At 60.2% G+C, this 26,185-nt stretch overlaps 1 protein-coding gene across 3 annotated transcripts in view; it reads right to left on the bottom strand.

The window, feature by feature from the left end:
• map2k7 (mitogen-activated protein kinase kinase 7) overlaps positions 1-26,185 on the bottom strand; it is a 201,584-nt gene that overhangs the window by 108,027 nt on the left and 67,372 nt on the right. For all 3 annotated transcript variants that reach the window (XM_072491280.1, XM_072491282.1, XM_072491281.1), the window contains 4 exons: positions 13,327-13,471; positions 5,835-5,901; positions 1,560-1,673; positions 150-269 (listed from right to left, as the gene is read on the bottom strand). In XM_072491280.1, the coding sequence (XP_072347381.1) occupies positions 150-269; positions 1,560-1,673; positions 5,835-5,901; positions 13,327-13,471 (446 nt within the window). The remainder of the gene's footprint in view (positions 1-149; positions 270-1,559; positions 1,674-5,834; positions 5,902-13,326; positions 13,472-26,185) is intronic.

The following is a 26,185-nucleotide window of genomic DNA, read 5'->3' as shown; positions in this document are numbered from 1 at the left end:
GTGCCAATCCATCTCGATTTCAGTCGTTTCAAAAGTGCCACCGTGCCGCCAGGAAAGCCTTTACTGCAGGAGGTGTACAAGCTCCGCGTGCGCGCTGCCCCTTCCCGGGCATGTAGCTGGGAGTTGTGATTCAATGAGGATGTGCTTACGTTGGTGATGAATGTCCCGTAACACTGGACAATGTAAGGGCAGTCATGGCTCTTCAGCACCACGTCCAGGTCCATGAGGATCCGCTTGTTCTCTTCCTTGTTACCCGAGCGACGCATTTGCTAAGAACGAAACAAAGGTATCAGACTCCAAACTGAGCCAGAAGCAGAACGCAGCGGAAACGCACCAACCAGGCCTCCCTGGCATGGTACTGCGGCACACTTCATCAGAGGAGCAAAACAATTCAAAAACAAGAGAACGTCACCCCGCTTGTGCACAGCTTTCCTCAAATGATCGGAAACATGATCGGGGAAAGCCCCTTCCTTGTAAATGTTACGGTATCTGCACACTGCGGTGATTCTGTATGAGGCAGCTGCACACACACCAGGCAGACACTGTTCAAACTGTACACACTCAGGGTGACGTTACTGTCACTGCCAGCACCCTGCACTGTGAACAGACCCACCAGCACTTCCAGCAGTGTGCGATGTGGCCCAAGATAGCTTCTCCCAGATAGTCCAGTTCAGTTTGCTCCATGCCGTTCAAGAGGTACATGACAGCATTCTCACCCATAAGACTCAGCCTATCGAGTCTGCTCCGACATTCAATCATGGCTGATATTTTTCTCATCCCCATTCTCCTGCCTTCCCCCCAGAACCACTGATCCCCTTATTGGTCAAAAACCTATCTATCTCTGTCTTAAAGACACTCAGTGATTTGGCCTCCACAGCTTCTGCGGCAAAGAGTTCCACAGATTCACCGCCCTCTGGCTGGAGAAATTCCTCCTCATCTCTGTTTTAAAGGATCGTCCCTTCAGTCTGAGGCTGTGCCCTCGGGTTCTAGTTTGTCCTACAAGTAGGAACATCCCCTCCACATCCATTCTATCCAGGCCTCGCAGTATCCTGGAAGTTTCAATAAGTTCCATCCTCATCCTTCTAAACTCCAACAAGGAATTTCTCCAGCCAGAGGGCGGTGAACCTGAGGAACTCTTTGCCGCAGAAGGCTGTGGAGGCCAAATCACTGAGTGACTTTAAGACAGAGATAGATAGGTTCTTGATCAATAAGGGGATCAGGGGTTATGGGGAGAAGGCAGCAGAATGGGGGTGAGGGAAATATCAGCCATGATTGAATGTCGGAGCAGACTCGATGGGCCGAGTGGCCTAATTCTGCTCCTATATCTTAAGGCCATCCTTCTAACGAGTACAGACCCAGAGTCCTCAACCACTCCTCATACGACTAGCTCTTCATTCCAGGGATCATTCTTGTGAACCTCCTCTGGACACTTTCACATAAGCAACAAGACTTGTTACAACACCATCGAAATCAATCTTGTGGAAATGTTTTCTTCAACACCAACAGCAACATTAGTGCAATCTAACCACATTTGAATCTATTGTCTGGCTGTGCCTTACCTTCACTGCTATTATGTGTCCCGATTTCTTGAACCTCATTTTCCAGACCTGCCCACACGTGCCACTGCCAATCTCGCCCAAGTTTTCCAGGTCACAGATTTCAGCCTGATACCTCTGGCACAAAGACACGTAATGATTATTGTGAACTCGACCTACAACATCCCATAACAGACCAGACAAGAGTTCAAGGCTAACAGTTAGACAAGGTGGGGTTACGACAAGGAGAGCCCCGGGATGTACCGGGATACAAATCTCTACCAAAATATATTCACCAGGGTTATTTGTATTGGGAAAGGAAAACTTCCCAGTTTCAATCCCAGCACTGGCACCCAGCACGCCCAGTGTCAATCCCAGCACTGGCACCCAGCATTCCCAGTGTCAATCCCAGCACTGGCACCCAGCATTCCCAGTGCCAATCCCAGCACTGGCACCCAGCATTCCCAGTGTCAATCCCAGCACTGGCACCCAGCACTCCCAGTGCCAATCCCAGCACTGGCACCCAGCATTCCCAGTGTCAATCCCAGCACTGGCACCCAGGATTCCCAGTGCCAATCCCAGCACTGGCACCCAGCATTCCCAGTGTCAATCCCAGCACTGGCACCCAGCATTCCCAGTGCCAATCCCAGCACTGGCACCCAGCATTCACAGTGTCAATCCCAGCACTGGCACCCAGCATTCCCAGTGCCAATCCCAGCACTGGCACCCAGCATTCCCAGTGTCAATCCCAGCACTGGCACCCAGCATTCTCAGTGTCAATCCCAGCACTGGCACCCAGCATTCCCAGTTTCAATCCCAGCACTGGCACCCAGCATTCCCAGTTTCAATCCCAGCACTGGCACCCAGCACGCCCAGTGCCAATCCCGGCACTGGCACCCAGCATTCCCAGTGCCAATCCCGGCACTGGCACACAGCATTCCCAGTGCCACTCCCAGTGCCACTCCCGGCACTGGCACCCAGCACTCCCAGTGCCAATCACAGCACAGGCACTCAGCCCTTCCAGTGGCAATCCCAGCACTGGCACTCAGCCCTCCCGGTGCCAATCCCAGCACTGGCACCCAGATCTCCCAGTGCCAATCCCAGCACTGGCACCCAGCTCTCCCGGTGCCAATCCAAGCACTGGCACTCAGCCCTCCCGGTGCCAATCCCAGCACTGGCACCCAGCTCTCCCGGTGCCAATCCCAGCACTGGCACTCAGCCCTCTCGGTGCCAATCGCAGCACTGGCACCCAGATCTCCCAGTGCCAATCCCAGCACTGGCACCCAGCGCTCCCGGCGCCAAGTCCAGCACTGGCACTCAGTCCTCCCGGTGCCAATCCCAGCACTGGCACCCAGATCTCCCAGTGCCAATCCCAGCACTGGCACCCAGATATCCCAGTGCCAATCCCAGCACTGGCACCCAGATCTCCCAGTGCCAATATCAGCACTGGCACTCAGCCCTCCCAGTGCCAATCCCAGCACTGGCACGCAGATCTCCCAGTGCCAATCCCAGCACTGGCACTCAGCCCTCCCAGTCCAATCCCAGCACTGGCGCTCAGCCCTCCCAGTGCCAATCCCAGCACTGGCACCCAGCTCTCCCAGTGCCAATACCAGTGTCAATCCCAGCACTGGCACTCAATCCTCCCAGTGCCAATCCCAGCACTGGCACTCAGCCCTCCCAGTGCCAATCCCAGCACTGGCACCCAGCATTCCCAGTACCAATCCCAGCACTGGCACCCAGCATTCCCAGTACCAATCCCAGCACTGGCACCCAGCATTCCCAGTGCCAATCCCAGCAATGGCACCCAGCATTCCCAATGCCAATCCCAGCACTGGCACTCAGCCCTCCCGGTGCCAATCCCAGCACTGGCACCCAGATCTCCCAGTGCCAATCCCAGCACTGGCACCCAGATCTCCCAGTGCCAATCCCAGCACTGGCACCCAGCACACCCAGTGCCAATCACAGCACAGGCACTCAGCCCTCCCAGTGCCAATCCCAGCACTGGCACTCAGCCCTCCCAGTCCAATGCCAGCACTGGCACTCAGTCCTCCCAGTGCCAATCCCAGCACTGGCACACAGCTCTCCCAGTGCCAATACCAGTGTCAATCCCAGCACTGGCACTCAATCCTCCCAGTGCCAATCCCAGCACTGGCGCTCAGCCCTCCCAGTGCCAATCCCAGCACTGGCACCCAGCATTCCCAATGCCAATCCCAGCACTGGCATCCAGCATTCCCAGTGCCAATTCCAGCACTGGCACTCAGCCCTCCCAGTGCCAATCCCAGCACTGGCGCTCAGCCCTCCCAGTGCCAATACCAGCACTGGCACTCAGCCCTCCCAGTGCCAATCCCAGCACTGGCACGCAGATCTCCCAGTGCCAATCCCAGCACTGGCACCCAGATCTCCCAGTGCCAATACCAGCACTGGCACTCAGCCCTCCCAGTGCCAATCCCAGCACTGGCACGCAGATCTCCCAGTGCCAATCCCAGCACTGGCGCTCAGCCCTCCCAGTGCCAATCCCAGCACTGGCACCCAGCTCTCCCAGTGCCAATACCAGTGTCAATCCCAGCACTGGCACTCAATCCTCCCAGTGCCAATCCCAGTGCCAATCCCAGCACTGGCACTCAGCCCTCCCAGTGCCAATCCCAGCACTGGCACCCAGCATTCCCAGTACCAATCCCAGCACTGGCACCCAGCATTCCCAGTGCCAATCCCAGCAATGGCACCCAGCATTCCCAATGCCAATCCCAGCACTGGCACTCAGCCCTCCCGGTGCCAATCCCAGCACTGGCACCCAGATCTCCCAGTGCCAATCCCAGCACTGGCACCCAGATCTCCCAGTGCCAATACCAGCACTGGCACCCAGCACACCCAGTGCCAATCACAGCACAGGCACTCAGCCCTCCCAGTGCCAATCCCAGCACTGGCACTCAGCCCTCCCAGTCCAATGCCAGCACTGGCACTCAGTCCTCCCAGTGCCAATCCCAGCACTGGCACCCAGCTCTCCCAGTGCCAATACCAGTGTCAATCCCAGCACTGGCACTCAATCCTCCCAGTGCCAATCCCAGCACTGGCGCTCAGCTCTCCCAGTGCCAATCCAGCACTGGCACCCAGCATTCCCAATGCCAATCCCAGCACTGGCATCCAGCATTCCCAGTGCCAATCCCAGCACTGGCACTCAATCTTCCCAGTGCCAAATCCAGCACTGGCACTCAGCCCTCCCAGTGCCAATCCCAGCACTGGCACTCTGCATTCCCAATGCCAATCCCAGCACTGGCACCCAGCATTCCCAGTGCCAATCCCAGCACTGGCACTCAGCCCTCCCAGTGCCAATCCCAGCACTGGCACTCAGCCCGCCCAGTGCCAATCCCACACTGGCACCCAGCATTCCCAATGCCAATCCCAGCACTGGCACTCAGCCCTCCCGGTGCCAATCCCAGCATTGGCACCCAGCTCTCCCAGTGCCAATCCTAGTGCCAATCCCAGCACTGGCACTCAGCCCTCCCAGTGCCAATCCCAGCACAGGCACTCAACCCTCCTAGTGCCAATCCCAGCACTGGCACCCAGCATTCCCAATGCCAATCCCAGCACTGGCATCCAGCACTCCCAGTGCCAATCCCAGCACTGGCACTCAGCCCTCCCAGTGCCAATCCCAGCACTGGCACCCAGCTCTCCCAGTGCCAATCCCAGCACTGGCACTCAGTCCTCCCAGTGCCAAGCCCGGCACTGGCACCCAGCCCCCCCAGTGCCAATCCCAGCTCTGGCATCCACACTCTCTGGGCCAATCACCACCAGACCCAGGGGAACACGCTGGGGACCCAGGTTCAAATCCCACCAGCACAGGTGGTGAAATTTGAATTCAGTAAAAATCTGGAATTAAAAGTCCAACGATGACCATGAAAACATTGTCGATTGTTGTAAAAACCCATCTGTGTCACTGATGTCGTTCAGAGAAGGAAATCTGCCGTCCTTACCCGGTCTGGCCTACATGTGACTCCAGACCCACAGCAGCATGGTGACTCTTTTTCCCCCACTGAAATGGCCGAGCGAGGGCAGCAAATGCTGGCTCAGACAGCAACACCCACATCCCAAGAATGAATAAACAAAATATAAAACAAAAGTAGGTACGAGATACAGATGTGGGAGACTCTAATGGTGAACTGGAGGAGTGGAATGCCTCCTTTCCAATGTCTTGGCTGCTTCCTATACATCGTGCAATGGTGCAGAGAGGAATGGGCTGAACTGTGCCTTGAGCGATAAGAGTCCAGGTACATCACAACTCACTGCTGGCACGCATCTTACCTGCCCGCCTATCGTCAGGTAGCCAGTCTGCTTCATAATCTCTTGCAGCTTCTGCTCAATCTCGATGCTGTGAATTCAAACACAATAGATGCTTATGGACACCGAGGGATTCATAGCAAACAGCACTCCTCCCAGAAAGCAGGCTATCCGCTCTTCCCCAACACCCAGAACACATTACCCCATAAACAGCTTGTGAGAGAAACCATGAATTCAGCTTCACTCGACAGATCTCCACTCATCGGCACATTTCGCTTGGCTAGAGCAGAGGATGGGGTCATTTGGCCCATCATGTGTGTGCTGGCCCTCCGAACGAGCAGCTGTACTGGTGCCATTTCCCAAACTTGTCTCCACAGCCCTGCACATTCGCCCTCTTCAGATAACGATTCAATTCCATCTGGAAAGCCTCTATTGACGTTCCCACCTCCACTCTCTCAGACAGATCATTCCGGACCCTAACCACTCGCTGTGCGACCCTCCCTCCCTCACTCTCTCAGACAGAACATTCCGGACCCTAACCACTCGCTGTGTGACCCTCCCTCCCTCACTCTCTCACAGAACATTCCGGACCCTAACCACTCGCTGTGTGACCCTCCCTCCCTCACTCTCTCACAGAACATTCCGGACCCTAACCACTCGCTGTGTGACCCTCCCTCCCTCACTCTCTCAGACAGAACATTCCGGACCCTAACCACTCGCTGTGTGACCCTCCCTCCCTCACTCTCTCACAGAACATTCCGGACCCTAACCACTCGCTGTGTGACCCTCCCTCCCTCACTCTCTCACGGAACATTCCGGACCCTAACCACTCGCTGTGCGACCCTCCCTCCCTCACTCTCTCACAGAACATTCCGGAACCTAACCACTCGCTGTGTGACCCTCCCTCCCTCACTCTCTCACAGAACATTCCGGACCCTAACCACTCGCTGTGCGACCCTCCCTCCCTCACTCTCTCAGACAGAACATTCCGGACCCTAACCACTCGCTGTGTGACCCTCCCTCCCCCAGACTCTCAGACAGAACATTCCGGACCCTAACCACTCGCTGTGCGACCCTCCCTCCTTCACTCTCTCAGACAGAACATTCCGGACCCTAACCACTCGCTGTGCGACCCTCCCTCCCTCACTCTCTCAGACAGAACATTCCGGACCCTAACCACTCGCTGTGTGACCCTCCCTCCCTCACTCTCTCAGACAGAACATTCCGGACCCTAACCACTCGCTGTGTGACCCTCCCACCTCCACTCTCTCAGACAGAACATTCCGGACCCTAACCACTCGCTGTGTGACCCTCCCTCCCTCACTCGCTCAGACAGAACATTCCGGACCCTAACCACTCGCTGTGCGACCCTCCCTCCCTCACTCTCTCAGACAGAACATTCCGGACCCTAACCACTCGCTGTGTGACCCTCCCTCCCTCACTCTCTCAGACAGAACATTCCGGACCCTAACCACTCGCTGTGTGACCCTCCCACCTCCACTCTCTCAGACAGAACATTCCGGACCCTAACCACTCGCTGTGTGACCCTCCCTCCCTCACTCGCTCAGACAGAACATTCCGGACCCTAACCACTCGCTGTGCGACCCTCCCTCCCTCACTCTCTCAGACAGAACATTCCGGACCCTAACCACTCGCTGTGTGACCCTCCCTCCCTCACTCTCTCAGACAGAAAATTCCGGACCCTAACCACTCGCTGTGTGCCCCTCCCTCCCTCACTCTCTCACAGAACATTCCGGACCCTAACCACTCGCTGTGCGACCCTCCCTCCCTCACTCTCTCAGACAGAACATTCCGGACCCTAACCACTCGCTGTGTGCCCCTCCCTCCCCCAGACTCTCAGACAGAACATTCCGGACCCTAACCACTCGCTGTGCGACCCTCCCTCCCTCACTCTCTCAGACAGAACATTCCGGACCCTAACCACTCGCTGTGCGACCCTCCCTCCCTCACTCTCTCACAGAACATTCCGGACCCTAACCACTCGCTGTGTGACCCTCCCTCACTCTCTCAGACAGAACATTCCGGACCCTAACCACTCGCTGTGTGACCCTCCCTCCCTCACAGAACATTCCGGACCCTAACCACTCGCTGTGTGACCCTCCCTCCCTCACTCTCTCAGACAGAACATTCCGGACCCTAACCACTCGCTGTGTGACCCTCCCTCCCTCACTCTCTCAGACAGAACATTCCGGACCCTAACCACTCGCTGTGTGACCCTCCCTCCCTCACTCTCTCAGACAGAACATTCCTGACCCTAACCACTCGCTGTGTGACCCTCCCTCCCTCACTCTCTCAGACAGAACATTCCGGACCCTAACCACTCGCTGTGCGACCCTCCCTCCTTCACTCTCTCAGACAGAACATTCCGGACCCTAACCACTCGCTGTGTGACCCTCCCTCCCTCACTCTCTCAGACAGAACATTCCGGACCCTAACCACTCGCTGTCTGCCCCTCCCTCCCCCAGACTCTCAGACAGAACATTCCGGACCCTAACCACTCGCTGTGCGACCCTCCCTCCCTCACTCTCTCAGACGGAACATTCCGGACCCTAACCACTCGCTGTGCGACCCTCCCTCCCTCACTCTCTCAGACAGAACATTCCAGACCCTAACCACTCGCAGTGTGACCCTCCCTCCCCCACACTCTCATACAGAACATTCCGGACCCTAACCACTCGCTGGGTGACGCTCCCTCCCCCAGACTCTCATACAGAACATTCCGGACCCTAACCACTCGTTGTGTGACCCTCCTGATGCACAATCAATAACTCTCGAGACAAGGTGAGTCATAACTAATCGGCTTTAATCAGCTAGAACTGTACCCAGCAGCTTCGATATAGGAAGTGAAGGCTGCTGGGACGGCACCGGTTCTCATACCCCGCCTCTCAGGGCGGAGCTATGTACGTTAGCCAATGGTAGACTCCTAGGTCTAGCCAATGGTCATCCACCTCTCAGGTACTGCAATACCTGGTATTACCACATTCACCCCCTGTTAAAAAGAACCCAGCGGGGTGATGGCCAGTGTTACTGTCGCCGTTTTGCATGGTAGGACCAGGTATGGAGGTACCGTGATGTCGAGGGCAACAGAAAAAGTGTTTATGGTGCAGCAATCAGACGATCGGGTGGCCTGGTCGTCCTTTTGGAGTGTCTGATCTTCGGCGATGATCGTGGTGGGGGCCCCGGCAGTTGTGGCTCCGGGAACGTGGTGTCTTCCTCCCAGGCAGCTTCGTCACCCCTAGGCGGCGCTGTTGGGGCGAAAAGTGGGCAGGGGCGAGGGGCGCCTGTAGGGGGCGTCGGTGCCTGTTCGGCGCTGGGTAGGGGCGGCGGCAGTACTGACCCTCCGGTCAGGTGCTGCGGGGAGGGTGGGGGTGGGGGCAATGGTGCGGGTGTGCATGGGGTTCCGGTGGGCGCCAGGTCCCGAAGGGAGACCGTGTCTTGGCGGCCGTCGGGGAACGCTACGTAGGCGTACTGGGGGTTGGCATGCAGCAGGTGGACCCTCTCGACCAACGGGTCCGACTTGTGCGCCCTCACATGTTTCCACAGCAGGACGGGTCCGGGTGTCGCTAGCCAGGTGGGGAGCGAGGTCCCGGAGGAGGACTTCCTGGGGAAAACATGGAGACGTGCATGAGGTGTCTGGTTTGTGGTAGTACAGAGCAGCGACCGGATGGAGTGAAGGGCCACTGGGAGGACCTCTTGCCAGCGGGAGACTGGGAGATTCCTGGACCGTAGGGCCAGCAGGACGGTCTTCCAGACCGTTCCGTTCTCCCTCTCAACCTGCCCGTTTCCCCGGGGGTTGTAACTGGTCGTCCTGCTGGAGGCGATGCCTTTGCTGAGCAGGAATTGACGCAGTTCGTCGCTTATAAAGGAGGACCTCTTATCACTGTGAATGTATGTGGGGAAACCGAACAGTGTAAAAATACCCTGGAGGGCCTTGATGACGGTCATGTCTGGGTAGGGGATGGCGAATGGGAACCGAGAGTACTCGTCAATCACGTTCAGGAAGTACGTGTTGCGGTCGGTGGAGGGGAGGGGGTCTTTGAAATCCATGCTTAGGCGTTCAAAGGGACGGAAAGCCTTTATCAGATGTGCTCTCTCTGGCCGGTAGAAGTGCGGTTTGCACTCCGCGCAGATTTGGCAGTCCCTGGTGACGGTCCTCACCTCCTCGATGGAGTAGGGTAGGTTGCGGGTCTTGATGAAATGAAAGAAACGAGTGACCCCCGGGTGGCAGAGGTCCTCGTGGAGGGCTCGGAGGCGGTCCACTTGTGCGGTGGCACATGTGCCACGAGACAGGGCATCAGGAGGCTCGTTCAGCTTCCTGGGACGGTACAAGAGCTCGTAATTATAGGTGGAGAGTTCTATCCTCCACCGCAAGATCTTGTCGTTCTTAATCTTGCCCCGCTGTGCATTATCGAACATGAAGGCCACCGACCGTTGGTCCGTGAGGAGAGTGAATCTCTTGCCGGCCAGGTAATGCCTCCAGTGTCGCACAGCCTCTACTATGGCCTGGGCCTCCTTTTCGACCGAGGAATGGCGAATTTCGGAGACATGGAGGGTACGGGAGAAGAAAGCCACGGGCCTGCCCGCCTGGTTGAGGGTGGCCGCCAGAGCTACATCGGACACATCGCTCTCGACCTGGAAGGGGAGGGACTCATCGATGGCGTGCATCGTGGCTTCTGCGATGTCCGCTTTGATGCGGCAGAAGGCCTGGCGGGCCTCCGTCGACAGGGGGAAGGTTGTGGACTGGATCAGGGGTCGAGCCTTTTCGGCGTAATTAGGGATCCATTGTGCTTAATAGCTGAAGAAGCCGAGGCAGCGTTTTAGGGCCTTGGGGCAGTGAGGGAGGGGGAACTCCATGAGGGGGCGCAAGCGTTCAGGGTCGGGGCCTATGACTCCACTTCGCACTACGTAGCCTAGAATGGCTAGCCGGTCGGTGCCGAACACGCATTTATCCTTATTGTAGGTCAGATTAAGGATATTCGCGGTCTGGAGAAATTTTCGGAGGTTGGTGTCGTGGTCCTGCTGGTCATGGCCGCAGATGGTGACGTTATCAAGATACGGGAACGTTTCGCGTAAGCCGTACCGGTCAACCATTCGGTCCATCTCACATTGGAAGACCGAGACCTCGTTCGTGACACCGAAGGGAACCCTTAAAAAGTGATGGAGCCGCCCATCTGCTTCGAAGGCAGTGTACTGGCGATCACCATTACGGAGGGGTAGCTGGTGGTAGGCAGACTTGAGATCCACCGTGGAGAAGACCTTGTATTGCGCAATCCTGTTCACCAGGTCGGCTATACGGGGGAGAGGGTACGCATCCAGCTGCGTAAACCTGTTGATGGTCTGGCTATAGTCGATGACCATCCTATGTTTCTCCCCGGTCTTTACCACCACTACTTGAGCCCTCCAGGGGCTGTTGCTCTCTTCGATGACTCCTTCCTTCAGCAGCCTCTGGACCTCTGACCTGATGAAGGTCCGGTCCTGGGCACTGTACCGTCTGCTCCTGGTGGCGACGGGTTTGCAATCCGGGGTGAGGTTCGCAAACAGGGAAGGCGGGTCGACCTTAAGGATCGCGAGGCCGCAGACAGTAAGGGGAGGTATAGGGCCGCCAAATTTAAAGGTCAGGCTTTGCAGGTGGCACTGGAAATCCAGCCCCAGGAGGGTGGCTGCGCAGAGGTGCGGCAGAACGTACAGGCGGAAATTGTGGAATTCCCTGTCTTGGACAGTGAGGTTCGCTAGGCAGAACCCTTTTATCCCCACTGCGTGTGACCCAGAGGCCAGGGAGATCCGTTGGTTTACGGGATGGGTGACAAGAGAACAGCGCCTTACCGTGTCGGGGTGGACAAAGCTTTCCGTGCTCCCGGAGTCGATCAGGCACGACGTCACGTGGCCATTGATGGCGATCGTTGTAGTGGCTTTCGCTAGAGTCCGGGGCCGACTCTGGTCCAGGGTAACGGAGGCCAGCTGCAGCAAGGGGGAGTTCTGGTCGGGCAGCGTGTAGTTGGCTGTGCTGGGGGCCTGAGGCCCCATCCAAAATGGCGTCAGCCACGGGTCGCACATGGAGTCCGGGGATGCCGAAGATGGCGGCGGCGAGGGACAAAATGGTGGCGCCCACCCATCCAGCGTGGTGGCCGGACCCTAACCACTCGCTGCGTGACCCTCCCTCCCCCAGACTCAGACGGAACATTCCGGACCCTAACCACTCGCTGTGTGACCCCCCCCTCCCTCACTCTCTCAGACGGAACATTCCGGACCCTAACCACACGCCGTATTGAAAGGTTGCCCTCGTGCCTCCATTGCTTCTTTTGCCAATCACCTTAAATCTTCACCCTCTGGTTCCCAATCCTTCCACCATTGGAAAGAGTTTCTCCCTCTTTACTCTGTCCAAACCCCTCTTGACTCTGAACATCTCGATCCAATCTGCTTCTCCCTTCAGGAAGACATGAAGAGCAATGGATTCCGGCCTTTGAATGGTGAGAGACAGAAAACATTCATCTGCAAGAAAGCTGGATTTTCTCAGTGAAGACAAGGTAGACCTTTCTGCCCATCTTCCTCATGTTCCCTCAGGAACGCCCAGTTTCCCCCATCGCCTCTTTCAAGGGCATTCAAAGCATTGAAAACTCTGCAAAATGCTTCCTGACATTAGCTCTGAACTTGACCTGTACGAATGTTTACATGTCGATCCCGGTTTAACAAAATTAACCCAGGTCCCATCATACCCACGTACTTGTATTACTGAAATGTTTTCATTTGACCTATCCTAATAACCATGACCTATCTCTGGAACCTCGCCTCTCTTCCCCACAGCACTCGCAGGGCCCCGGCACACTCGCAGGGCCCCGGCACACTCGCAGGGCCCCGGCACACTCGCAGGGCCCCGGCACACTCGCAGGGCCCCGGCACACTCGCAGGGCCCCGGCACACTCGCAGGGCCCCGGCACACTCGCAGGGCCCCGGCACACTCGCAGGGCCCCGGCACACTCGCAGGGCCCCGGCACACTCGCAGGGCCCCGGCACACTCGCAGGGCCCCGGCACACTCGCAGGGCCCCGGCACACTCGCAGGGCCCCGGCACACTCGCAGGGCCCCGGCACACTCGCAGGGCCCCGGCACACTCGCAGGGCCCCGGCACACTCGCAGGGCCCCGGCACACTCGCAGGGCCCCGGCACACTCGCAGGGCCCCGGCACACTCGCAGTCAGCTTAACCAAGGTTAACCAAGCTTTCTCCACCAACCCATCAGCCTCCAGCCCTGGCTAACTGGGTTTGCAATCCCTGACGTGCCCGGAGCGGTGATGCAGCTGCAGGGACCACCCCCCCACAGCACCACTGTGAACTGCCAAGCCTGTGGGCTTCCATGCCAATCCCTCATCAGACCCCCGCCCCCCTCCCCCCCCCCAAACAGCATGAGCAGGCCCACAGAAGAGGATGAAGTAACTTCCATCTGGGACATATTGGATGAGGGGGTCCACAGCACAAAAGGGAGGGAAGGCCTTTTCTCACCTTTCCATGCTCTTCTGCAGTAGGTACTGAGGCTGTGGGAGGCTGAGCATGTGGCGTGGGCGCGATGGGGGCGGCTGATGCTGCGGTGAGCTCTCCGATGAAGACGAGCGGCTGCCAGCATCGTTGGCTAAAGGGAGCTGCAGAGCTGAAAACAAGGAGAAGCTGCTATTAAAGACCGGAAGGCGAGCAACGCAACCCAAGACCGCTAACCCCAGACCGCTAACCCCAGACCGCTAACCCCAGACCGCTAACCCCAGACCGCTAACCCCAGACCGCTAACCCCAGACCGCTTCGCCACCTCCAGAGCTCCAAATGACCAGAGAGCCTACATGAAACGAAAATGAAAATGAAATGAAAATCGCTTATTGTCACGAGTAGGCTTCAAATGAAGGTACTGTGAAAAGCCCCTAGTCGCCACATTCCGGCACCAGTTAGGGAAGGCTGGAAATGGGGGAGGGACTGGGAGGAAAATGTCAGCCACTTCCCACATCCCGCAGCAGAGGCAGTGTCAGACTGCCCAAGCTAACCTGCTAATCCCCCCTCCCCCCACTCTGATTGGCAGTAGGGCAGGGACGAGGAACTCTCTGACAGGGCTAATATTCCCAGACACAATGGATAAATGGTCAGCTTTGGTCCTTTTAGATTCTAGAAAGCGTCATAGATCGCAGTTATGTAAATGTGGTCACACCCAAGGTGCAGGCAGAGAAATGGGTGACCACCAGAAAGGGCAGGCAGTCAGTGCAGGAATCCCCTGTGGTTGTCCCCCTCTCGAACAGGTATACATACCCCTTTGGATACTGTCGGGGGGGATAGCCTATCAGGGGAAAACAGCAGCAGCCAGAGCAGTGGCACCACGGCTGGCTCTGATGTTCAGAAGGGAGGGTCAAAGCGCAGAAGAGCAATAGTAATAGGGGACTCTATAGTCAGGGGCACAGATAGGCGCTTCTGTGGACGTGAAAGGGACTCCAGGATGGTATGTTGCCTCCCTGGTGCCAGGGTCTAGGATGTCTCCGAACGGGTAGCGGGCATCCTGAAGGGGGAGGACAAACAGGCAGAGGTCGTTGTACATATTGGTACTAACGACATAAGCAGGAAGGGGCATGAGGTCCTGCAGCAGGAGTTCAGGGAGCTAGGCAGAAAGTTAAAAAACAGGACCTCGAGGGTTGTAATCTCGGGATTACTCCCTGTGCCACGTGCCAGTGAGGCTAGAAATAGGAACATAGAGCAGCTAAACACGTGGCTAAACAGCTGGTGTAGGAGGGAGGGTTTCCGTTATCTGGACCACTGGGAGCTCTTCCGGGGCAGGTGTGACCTATATAAGGACGGGTTGCATCTAAACCGGAGAGGCATAAATATCCTGGCCGCGAGGTTTGCTAGTGTCACACGGGAGGGTTTAAACTAGTATGGCAGAGGGGTGGGCACGGGAGCAATAGGTCAGAAGGTGAGAGCATTGAGGGAGAACTAGGGAATAGGGATAGTGGGGCTCTGAGGCAGAGCAGACAGGGAGAAGTTGCTGAACACAGCGGGTCTGGTGGCCTGAAGTGCATATGTTTTAATGCAAGAAGTATTACGGGTAAGGCAGATGAAATTAGAGCTTGGATTAGTACTTGGAACTATGATGTTGTTGCCATTACAGAGACCTGGTTGAGGGAAGGGCAGGATTGGCAGCTAAACGTTCCAGGATTTAAATGTATCAGGCGGGATAGAGGGGGATGTAAAAGAGGCGGCGGAGTTGCGCTACTGGTTCGGGAGAATATCACAGCTGTACTGCGGGAGGACACCTCAGAGGGCAGTGAGGCTATATGGGTAGAGATCAGGAATAAGAAGGGTGCAGTCACAATGTTGGGGGTTTACTACAGGCCCCCCAACAGCCAGCGGGAGATAGAGGAGCAGATAGGTAGACAGATTTTGGAAAATAGTAAAAACAACAGGGTTGTGGTGATGGGAGACTTCAACTTCCCCAATATTGACTGGGACTCACTTAGTGCCAGGGGCGTAGACGGGGCGGAGTTTGTAAGGAGCATCCAGGAGGGCTTCTTAAAACAATATGTAGACAGTCCAACTAGGGAAGGGGCGGTACTGGACCTGGTATTGGGGAATGAGCCCAGCCAGGTGGTAGATGTTTCAGTAGGGGAGCATTTCGGTAACAGTGACCACAATTCAGTAAGTTTTAAAGTACTGGTGGACAAGGATAAGAGTGGTCCGAGGATGAATGTGCTAAATTGGGGGAAGGCTAATTATAACAATATTAGGTGGGAACTGAAGAACATAGATTGGGGGCGGATGTTTGAGGGCAAATCAACATCTGACATGTGGGAGGCTTTCAAGTGTCAGTTGAAAGGAATTCAGGACCGGCATGTTCCTGTGAGGAAGAAGGATAAATACGGCAATTTTCGGGAACCTTGGATAACGAGAGATATTGTAGGCCTCGTCAAAAAGAAAAAGGAGGCATTTGTCAGGGCTAAAAGGCTGGGAACAGACAAAGCCTGCGTGGAATATAAGGAAAGTAGGAAGGAACTTAAGGAGTCAGGAGGGCTAGAAGGGGTCACGAAAAGTCATTGGCAAATAGAGTTAAGGAAAATCCCAAGGCTTTTTACACGTACATAAAAAGCAAGAGGGTAGCCAGGGAAAGGGTTAGCCCACTGAAGGATAGGCAAGGGAATCTATGTGTGGAGCCAGAGGAAATGGGCGAGGTACTAAATGAATACTTTGCATCAGTATTCACCAAAGAGAAGAAATTGGTAGATGTTGAGTCTGGAGAAGGGTGTGTAGATAGCCTGGGTCACATTGAGATCCAAAAAGACGAGGTGTTGGGCGGTTTAAAAAATATTAAGGTAGATAAGTCCCCAGGGCCTGATGGGATCTACCCCAGAATACTGAAGGAGGCTGGAGAGGAAATTGCTGAGGCCTTGACAGAAATCTTTGGATCCTCACTGTCTTCAGGGGATGTCCCGGAGGACTGGAGAATAGCCAATGTTGTTCCTCTGTTTAAGAAGGGTAGCAAAGATAATCCCGGGAACTACAGGCCGGTGAGCCTTACTTCAGTGGTAGGGAAATTACTGGAGAGAATTCTTCGAGACAGGATCTACTCCCATTTGGAAGCAAATGGACGTATTAGTGAGAGGCAGCACGGTTTTGTGAAGGGGAGGTCGTGTCTCACTAACTTGATAGAGTTTTTCGAGGAGGTCACTAAGATGATTGATGCAGGTAGGGCAGTAGATGTTGTCTAAATGGACTTCAGTAAGGCCTTTGACAAGGTCCCTCATGGTAGACTAGTACAAAAGGTGAAGTCACACGGGATCAGGGGTGAGCTGGCAAGGTGGATACAGAACTGGCTAGGTCATAGAAGGCAGAGAGTAGCAATGGAAGGATGCTTTTCTAATTGGACGGCTGTGACTAGTGGTGTTCCACAGGGATCAGTGCTGGGACCTTTGCTCTTTGTAGTATATATAAATGATTTGGAGGAAAATGTAACTGGTCTGATTAGTAAGTTTGCAGACGACACAAAGGTTGGTGGAATTGCAGATAGCGATGAGGACTGTCAGAGGATACAGCAGGATTTAGATTGTTTGGAGACTTGGGCGGAGAGATGGCAGATGGAGTTTAATCCGGACAAATGTGAGGTAATGCATTTTGGAAGGTCTAATGCAGGTAGGGAATATACAGTGAATGGTAGAACCCTCAAGAGTATTGAAAGTCAAAGAGATCTAGGAGTACAGGTCCACAGGTCATTGAAAGGGGCAACACAGGTGGAGAAGGTAGTCAAGAAGGCATACGGCATGCTTGCCTTCATTGGCCGGGGCATTGAGTAGAAGAATTGGCAAGTCATGTTGCAGCTGTATAGTACCTTAGTTAGGCAACACTTGGAGTATAGTGTTCAATTCTGGTCGCCACACTACCAGAAGGATGTGGAGGCTTTAGAGAGGGTGCAGAAGAGATTTACTAGGATGTTGCCTGGTATGGAGGGCATTAGCTATGAGGAGCGATTGAATAAACTCGGTTTGTTCTCACTGGAACGACGGTGATTGAGGGGAGACCTGATAGAGGTCTACAAAATTATGAGGGGCATAGACAGAGTGGATAGTCAGAGGCTTTTCCCCAGGGTAGAGGGGTCAATTACTAGGGGGCATAGGTTTAAGGTGAGAGGGGCAAGGTTTAGAGTAGATGTACAAGGCAAATTGTTTACGCAGAGGGTAGTGGGTGCCTGGAACTCGCTACCGGAGGAGGTGGTGGAAGCAGGGACGATAGTGACATTTAAGGGGCATCTTGACAAATACATGAATAGGATGGGAATAGAAGGATACGGACCCAGGAAGTGTAGAAGATTGTAGTTTAGTCGGGCAGCATGGTCGGCACGGGCTTGGAGGTCCGAAGAGCCTGTTCCTGTGCTGTACATTTCTTTGTTCTTTGTTATTCCCGTCCCTCAGCCTCCAGTCCCGGAGCTGCTGTCAGTGCAGTGCTGTGCTGAACCCTGGCCCACGGAACCATACAGTGTGGGGGATAAACAGTGCGTATGGCAAGCTCTGCCAGCTTCACTCTGGCGGGGGCTGCCGAGGGCCCAAGGGAGGGGCAGCGGAGGGAGGGTCGGCGGAGGGCAAGAGGAAGTGGCCGGTGAGGGAGTGCTCGGCGAGGGCCCGACAGAGGCCCTGCGGAGGGCTTGAGGGAGGGGCGGCAGGGAGGGCACTGGGGAGGGGCAGAGCGCAAAGAGAGGTGAGAGAAGAAGAGGGGGGGGAGAGGGCGAAGGGGGGGGGAGAGGGCGAAGAGGGGGGGGGGAGAGGGCGAAGAAGGGGGGAGGGGACGAAGAACGGGGGAGAGGACGAAGAAGGGGGGAAGAGGGCGTAGGGGGGGAGAGGGCGAAGAAGGGGGAGACGCGAAGGGGGAGACGCGAAGGGGGAGACGCGAAGGGGGAGACGCGAAGGGGGAGACGCGAAAGAGGGGGAGAGGGCAAAGAGGGGGGTAGAGGGCAAAGGGGGGAGAGGGCAAAGGGGGGACAGGGCAAAGGGGGGACAGGGCAAAGGGGGGACAGGGCAAAGGGGGGACAGGGCAAAGGGGGGACAGGGCAAAGGGGGGACAGGGCAAAGGGGGGACAGGGCAAAGGGGGGACAGGGCAAAGGGGGGACAGGGCAAAGGGGGGACAGGGCAAAGGGGGGACAGGGCAAAGGGGGGACAGGGCAAAGGGGGGATAGGGCAAAGGGGGAGGGCAAGGGGGGGAGAGGGTGAAGGGGAGAGGGCAAAGAGGGGGTAGAGGGCAAAGAGGGGGTAGAGGGCAAAGAGGGGGTAGAGGGCAAAGAGGGGGTAGAGGGCAAAGAGGGGGAGAGGGCAAAGAGGGGGAGAGGGCAAAGAGGGGGCGAGGGCAAAGAGGGGGCGAGGGCAAAGAGGGGGCGAGGGCAAAGAGGGGGCGAGGGCAAAGAGGGGGCGAGGGCAAAGAGGGGGCGAGGGCAAAGAGGGGGCGAGGGCAAAGAGGGGGCGAGGGCAAAGAGGGGGCGAGGGCAAAGAGGGGGCGAGGGCAAAGAGGGGGCGAGGGCAAAGAGGGGGCGAGGGCAAAGAGGGGGCGAGGGCAAAGAGGGGGCGAGGGCAAAGAGGGGGCGAGGGCAAAGAGGGGGCGAGGGCAAAGAGGGGGCGAGGGCAAAGAGGTGGCGAGTGCAAAGGGGGGAGGGCAAAGGGGGAGGGCAAAGGGGGGAGGGCAAAGGGGGGAGGGCAAAGGGGGAGGGCAAAGGGGGAGGGCAAAGGGGGGAGGGCAAAGGGGGGAGGGCAAAGGGGGGAGGGCAAAGGGGGGAGGGCAAAGGGGGGAGGGCAAAGGGGGGAGGGCAAAGGGGGGAGGGCAAAGGGGGGAGGGCAAAGGGGGGAGGGCAAAGGGGGGAGGGCAAAGGGGGGAGGGCAAAGGGGGAGGGCAAAGGGGGGAGGGCAAAGGGGGGAGGGCAAAGGGGGGAGGGCAAAGGGGGAGGGCAAAGGGGGAGGGCAAAGGGGGAGGGCAAAGGGGGAGGGCAAAGGGGGAGGGCAAAGGGGGAGGGCAAAGGGGGGAGGGCAAAGGGGGGAGGGCAAAGGGGGGAGGGCAAAGGGGGGAGGGCAAAGGGGGGAGGGCAAAGGGGGGAGGGCAAAGGGGGGAGGGCAAAGGGGGGAGGGCAAAGGGGGGAGGGCAAAGGGGGGAGGGCAAAGGGGGGAGGGCAAAGGGGGGAGGGAGGGAGAAGGGGGGAGAGGGAGATTGGGGGGAGAGGACAAAGAGGGGGAGAGGGCAAAGGGGAGAGGGCAAAGGGGAGAGGGCAAAGGGGAGAGGGCAAAGGGGAGAGGGCAAAGGGGAGAGGGCAAAGGGGGGAGAGGGCAAAGGGGGGAGAGGGCAAAGGGGGGGAGAGGGCAAAGGGGGGGGAAGAGGGCAAAGGGGGAGGGCAAGGGGGGAAGAGGGTAAAGGGGGAGAGAGGGCGAAGAGGGGGGAAGAGGGGGGGAGAGGGGGGAGAGGGGGGGAGAGGGGGAAGAGGGGGGGAGAGGGGGAAGAGGGGGGGAGAGGGCGAAGAGGGGGGAAGAGGGGGAGAGGGGGGAGAGGGGGAAGAGGGCGGAGAGGGCGAAGAGGGGTGAGAGGGCGAAGAGGGCGGAGGGGGGAGAGGGCGAAGAGGGGGGAGAGGGCGAAGAGGGGGGAGAGGGCGAAGAGGGGGGAGAGGGCGAAGAGGGGGAGAGGGCGAAGAGGGGCGAAGAGGGGGGAAGAGGGCGAAGAGGGCGGAGAGGGGGAGAGGGGGAAGAGGGGGGAAGAGGGGGAAGAGGGGGAAGAGGGCGAAGAGGGGGAAGAGGGCGAAGAGGGGGGAGAGGGCGAAGAGGGGTAGAGGGCGAAGAGGGGCAGAGGGCGAAGAGGGGGGAGAGGACGAAGAGGGGGGAGAGGACGAAGTGGGGGGAGAGGGCGAAGAGGGGGGAGAGGACGAAGTGGGCGAAGAGGGGGAGAGGGCGAAGAGGGGGAGAGGGCGAAGAGGGGGAGAGGGCGAAGAGGGGGAGAGGGCGAAGAGGGGGGAGGAGGCGAAAAGGGGGAGAGGGGGGAGAGGGCGAAGAGGGGGGAGAGGGCGAAGAGGGGGGAGAGGACGAAGTGGGGGGAGAGGGCGAAGAGGGGGGAGAGGGCGAAGAGGGGGGAGAGGGCGAAGAGGGGGGAGAGGACGAAGAGGGGGGAGAGGACGAAGAGGGCGGAGAGGACGAAGAGGGCGGAGAGGACGAAGAGGGGGGAGAAGCAAAGAGGGGGGAGAAGCAAAGAGGGGGGAGACGCGAAGAGGGGGGAGAGGTCGAAGTGGGGGGGAGAGGTCGAAGAGGGGGGTGAGGGCGAAGAGGGGGGACAGGGCGAAGAGGGGGGAGAGTGCGAAGAGGGGGGATAGGGCGAAGAGGGCGAGAGGGGGAGGGGGCGAAGGGGGAGAGATGCGAAGGGGAGAGATGCGAAGAGGGGGAGACGCGAAAGGGGGAAGAGGGCGAGGAGGGGGGAATGGGCGAAGAGGGGGGAGAGGGCAAAGAGGGCGAAAAGGAAGGTGAGGGCGAAGAGGGGGGAGAGTGCAAAGAGGGGGGAAGAGGGCGAAAAGGAAGGTGAAGGCGAAGAGGGGGGAGAGGGCAAAGAGGGGGGAGAGGGCAAAGAGGTGGGAAGAGGGCGAAGAGGGGGGAGAGGGCGAAGAGGGGGAGAGGGCGAAGAGGGGGAGAGGGCGAAGAGGGGGAGAGGGCGAAGAGGGGGAGAGGGCGAAGAGGGGGAGAGGGCGAAGAGGGGGAGAGGGCGAAGAGGGGGAGAGGGCGAAGAGGGGGGCGACGCGAAGAAGGGGGGAGGGGCGAAGAGTGGGAGGGGCGAAGAGGGGGAGAGGGCGAATAGGGGGAGAGGGCGAATAGGGGGAGAGGGCGAAGAGGGGGGAGACGCGAAGAAGGGGGGAGGGCGAAGAGGGGGAGAGGGCGAAGAGAGGGAGACGCGAAGAGAGGGAGACGCGAAGAGGGGGGGAGACGCGAAGAGGGGGGGAGAGGCGAAGAGGGGGGGAGAGGCGAAGAGGGGGGAGAGGCGAAGAGGGGGGAGAGGCGAAGAGGGGGGAGAGGCGAAGAGGGGGGAGAGGCGAAGAGGGGGGAGAGGCGAAGAGGGGGGAGAGGCGAAGAGGCGGGAGACGCGAAGAGGCGGGAGACGCGAAGAGGCGGGAGACGCGAAGAGGCGGGGAAGAGGGGGGAGAGGGCGAAGAGGGGGGAGAGGGCGAAGAGGGGGAGAGGGCGAAGAGGGGGGATCAGGCGAATAGGGCGATCGGGCAAAGGGGGGACGTGAAGAGGGGGGAGAGGGCGTAGGGGGAGAGGGCGAAGAGGGGGGAGAGGGCGTAGAGGGGAGAGGGCGGAGACGGCGAAGTGAGGAGAGAGGGCGAAGAGGGGAGAGGGCGAAGAGGGGAGAGGGCGAAGAGGGGGAAGAGGGGGAAGAGGGCGAAGAGGGGGGAGAGGGGGGAGAGGGGGGAGAGGGGGGAGAGGGCGAAGAGGGGGGAGAGGGCGAAGAGGGGGGAGAGGGCGAAGAGGGGGGAGAGGGCGAAGAGGGGGGAGACGTGAAGAGGGGGAGACGCGAAGAGGGGGGAGGCGCGAAGAGGGGGAGGCGCGAAGAGGGGGGAGGCGCGAAGAGGGGGGAGGCGCGAAGAGGGGGGAGGCGCGAAGAGGGGGGAGGCGCGAAGAGGGGGGAGGCGCGAAGAGGGGGGAGGCGCGAAGAGGGGGGAGGCGCGAAGAGGGGGGAGGCGCGAAGAGGGGGGAGGCGCGAAGAGGGGGGAGGCGCGAAGAGGGGGGAGGCGCGAAGAGGGGGGAGGCGCGAAGAGGGGGGAGGCGCGAAGAGGGGGGAGGCGCGAAGAGGGGGGAGGCGCGAAGAGGGGGGAGGCGCGAAGAGGGGGGAGACGCGCAGAGGGGGAGACGCGAAGAGGGGGGAGACGCGAAGAGGGGGAGACGCGAAGAGGGGGGAGGCGCGAAGAGGGGGGAGGCGCGAAGAGGGGGGAGACGCGAAGAGGGGGAGACGCGAAGAGGGGGAGACGCGAAGAGGGGGAGACGCGAAGAGGGGGGAGGCGCGAAGAGGGGGGAGGCGCGAAGAGGGGGGAGGCGCGAAGAGAGGGGAGACGCGAAGAGAGGGGAGACGCGAAGAGGGGGGGAGACGCGAAGAGGGGGGAGACGCGAAGAGGGGGGAGACGCGCAGAGGGGGGAGAGGCGAAGAGGGGGGAGAGGCGAAGAGGGGGGAGAGGCGAAGAGGGGGGAGAGGCGAAGAGGGGGGAGAGGCGAAGAGGGGGGAGACGCGAAGAGGGGGGAGACGCGAAGAGGGGGGAGGCGCGAAGAGGAGGGAGACGCGAAGAGGGGGAGACGCGAAGTGGCGGGAGACGCGAAGAGGCGGGAGACGCGAAGAGGCGGGAGACGCGAAGAGAGGGGGAAGAGGGGGGAGAGGGCGAAGAGGGGGGATCAGGCGAATAGGGCGATCAGGCGAAGGGGTGAAGGGGCAAAGGGGGGACGTGAAGAGGGGGGAGAGGGCGTAGGGGGAGAGGGCGAAGAGGGGGGAGAGGGCGTAGAGGGGAGAGGGCGGAGACGGCGAAGTGAGGAGAGAGGGCGAAGAGGGGAGAGGGCGAAGAGAGGGAGACGCGAAGAGAGGGAGACGCGAAGAGGGGGGGAGACGCGAAGAGGGGGGGAGAGGCGAAGAGGGGGGGAGAGGCGAAGAGGGGGGAGAGGCGAAGAGGGGGGAGAGGCGAAGAGGGGGGAGAGGCGAAGAGGGGGGAGAGGCGAAGAGGGGGGAGAGGCGAAGAGGGGGGAGAGGCGAAGAGGCGGGAGACGCGAAGAGGCGGGAGACGCGAAGAGGCGGGAGACGCGAAGAGGCGGGGAAGAGGGGGGAGAGGGCGAAGAGGGGGGAGAGGGCGAAGAGGGGGAGAGGGCGAAGAGGGGGGATCAGGCGAATAGGGCGATCGGGCAAAGGGGGGACGTGAAGAGGGGGGAGAGGGCGTAGGGGGAGAGGGCGAAGAGGGGGGAGAGGGCGTAGAGGGGAGAGGGCGGAGACGGCGAAGTGAGGAGAGAGGGCGAAGAGGGGAGAGGGCGAAGAGGGGAGAGGGCGAAGAGGGGGAAGAGGGGGAAGAGGGCGAAGAGGGGGGAGAGGGGGGAGAGGGGGGAGAGGGGGGAGAGGGCGAAGAGGGGGGAGAGGGCGAAGAGGGGGGAGAGGGCGAAGAGGGGGGAGAGGGCGAAGAGGGGGGAGACGTGAAGAGGGGGAGACGCGAAGAGGGGGGAGGCGCGAAGAGGGGGAGGCGCGAAGAGGGGGGAGGCGCGAAGAGGGGGGAGGCGCGAAGAGGGGGGAGGCGCGAAGAGGGGGGAGGCGCGAAGAGGGGGGAGGCGCGAAGAGGGGGGAGGCGCGAAGAGGGGGGAGGCGCGAAGAGGGGGGAGGCGCGAAGAGGGGGGAGGCGCGAAGAGGGGGGAGGCGCGAAGAGGGGGGAGGCGCGAAGAGGGGGGAGGCGCGAAGAGGGGGGAGGCGCGAAGAGGGGGGAGGCGCGAAGAGGGGGGAGGCGCGAAGAGGGGGGAGGCGCGAAGAGGGGGGAGACGCGCAGAGGGGGAGACGCGAAGAGGGGGGAGACGCGAAGAGGGGGAGACGCGAAGAGGGGGGAGGCGCGAAGAGGGGGGAGGCGCGAAGAGGGGGGAGACGCGAAGAGGGGGAGACGCGAAGAGGGGGAGACGCGAAGAGGGGGAGACGCGAAGAGGGGGGAGGCGCGAAGAGGGGGGAGGCGCGAAGAGGGGGGAGGCGCGAAGAGAGGGGAGACGCGAAGAGAGGGGAGACGCGAAGAGGGGGGGAGACGCGAAGAGGGGGGAGACGCGAAGAGGGGGGAGACGCGCAGAGGGGGGAGAGGCGAAGAGGGGGGAGAGGCGAAGAGGGGGGAGAGGCGAAGAGGGGGGAGAGGCGAAGAGGGGGGAGAGGCGAAGAGGGGGGAGACGCGAAGAGGGGGGAGACGCGAAGAGGGGGGAGGCGCGAAGAGGAGGGAGACGCGAAGAGGGGGAGACGCGAAGTGGCGGGAGACGCGAAGAGGCGGGAGACGCGAAGAGGCGGGAGACGCGAAGAGAGGGGGAAGAGGGGGGAGAGGGCGAAGAGGGGGGATCAGGCGAATAGGGCGATCAGGCGAAGGGGTGAAGGGGCAAAGGGGGGACGTGAAGAGGGGGGAGAGGGCGTAGGGGGAGAGGGCGAAGAGGGGGGAGAGGGCGTAGAGGGGAGAGGGCGGAGACGGCGAAGTGAGGAGAGAGGGCGAAGAGGGGAGAGGGCGAAGAGGGGGGAGAGGGGGGAGAGGGCGAAGAGGGGGAAGAGGGCGAAGAGGGGGAAGAGGGCGAAGAGGGGGAAGAGGGCGAAGAGGGGGAAGAGGGCGAAGAGGGGGAAGAGGGGGGAGAGGGCGAAGAGGGGGGAGAGGGCGAAGAGGGGGGAGAGGGTGAAGAGGGGGAGAGGGCGTAGGGGGAGAGGGCGAAGAGGGGGAGAGGGCGTAGAGGGGAGAGGGCGTAGAGGGGGAGAGGACGTAGAGGGGGAGAGGGCGTAGGGAGAGGGCGTAGAGGGGGAGAGGGCGTAGAGGGGGAGAGGGCGTAGAGGGGGAGAGGGCGTAGAGGGGGAGAGAGCGTAGAGGGGGAGAGGGCGTAGAGGGGGAGAGGGCGGAGGCGGCGAAGTGAGGGGAGAGGGCGAAGAGGGAGGAGAGGGCGAAGAGGGGAGAGAGGGCGAAGAGGGGAGAGAGGGCGAAGAGGGGGGGAGAGGGCGAAGAGGGGGGAGAGGGCGAAGAGGGGGGAGAGGGCGAAGAGGGGGGAGAGGGCGAAGAGGGGGGAGAGGGCGAAGAGGGGGGAGAGGGCGAAGAGGGGGGAGAGGGCGAAGAGGGGGGAGAGGGCGAAGAGGGGGGAGAGGGCGAAGAGGGGGGAGAGGGCGAAGAGGGGGGAGAGGGCGAAGAGGGGGGAGAGGGCGAAGAGGGGGGAGAGGGCGAAGAGGGGGGAGAGGGCGAAGAGGGGGGAGAGGGCGAAGAGGGGGGAGAGGGCGAAGAGGGGGGAGAGGGCGAAGAGGGGGGAGAGGGCGGAGAGGGGGGAGAGGGCGGAGAGGGGGGAGAGGGCGGAGAGGGGGGAGACGCGAAGAGGGGGGAGACGCGAAGAGGGGGGAGACGCGAAGAGGGGGGAGACGCGAAGAGGGGGGAGACGCGAAGGGGGGGAGACGCGAAGGGGGGGAGACGCGAAGGGGGGGAGACGCGCAGAGGGGGGAGACGCGAAGAGGGGGGAGACGCGAAGAGGGGGGAGACGCGAAGAGGGGGGAGACGCGAAAGAGGGGGGAGACGCGAAAGAGGGGGGAGACGTGAAAGAGGGGGAGGTCAAAGAGGGGGGGGAGGGGGCGAAGAGGGGGGAGAGGGCGAAGAGGGGGGAGAGGGCGAAGAGGGGGAGAGGGCGAAGAGGGCGAAGGGGAGAGGGCGTAGGGGGAGAGGGCGTAGGGGGAGAGGGCGAAGAGGGGGAGAGGGCGTAGAGGGGAGAGGGCGTAGAGGGCGTAGAGGGGGAGAGGGCGTAGAGGGGAGAGGGCGGAGGCGGCGAAGTGAGGGGAGAGGGCGGAGGCGGCGAAGTGAGGGGAGAGGGCGAAGAGAGGGGAGAGGGCGAAGAGAGGGGAGAGGGCGAAGAGGGGGGAGAGGGCGAAGAGTGGGGAGAGGGCGAAGAGGGGGGAGAGAGCGAAGAGGGGGGAGAGGGCGAAGAGGGGGGTGAGGGCGAAGAGGGGGGTGAGGGCGAAGAGGGGGGAGAGGGCGAAGAGGGGGGAGAGGGTGAAGAGGGGGGAGAGGGTGAAGAGGGGGGAGAGGGCGAAGAGGGGGGAGCGGGCGAAGAGGGGGGAAGAGGGCGAAGAGGGGGAGAGGACGAAGAGGGGGAGGGGGTGAAGAAGGGGGAG

The sequence above is a fragment of the Scyliorhinus torazame genome, chromosome 27 (genome assembly GCF_047496885.1).
Source record: "Scyliorhinus torazame isolate Kashiwa2021f chromosome 27, sScyTor2.1, whole genome shotgun sequence".
In the NCBI taxonomy this organism is placed as follows: Eukaryota; Metazoa; Chordata; class Chondrichthyes; order Carcharhiniformes; family Scyliorhinidae; genus Scyliorhinus; species Scyliorhinus torazame.
This window is presented reverse-complemented; position numbering and strand designations above follow the sequence as displayed.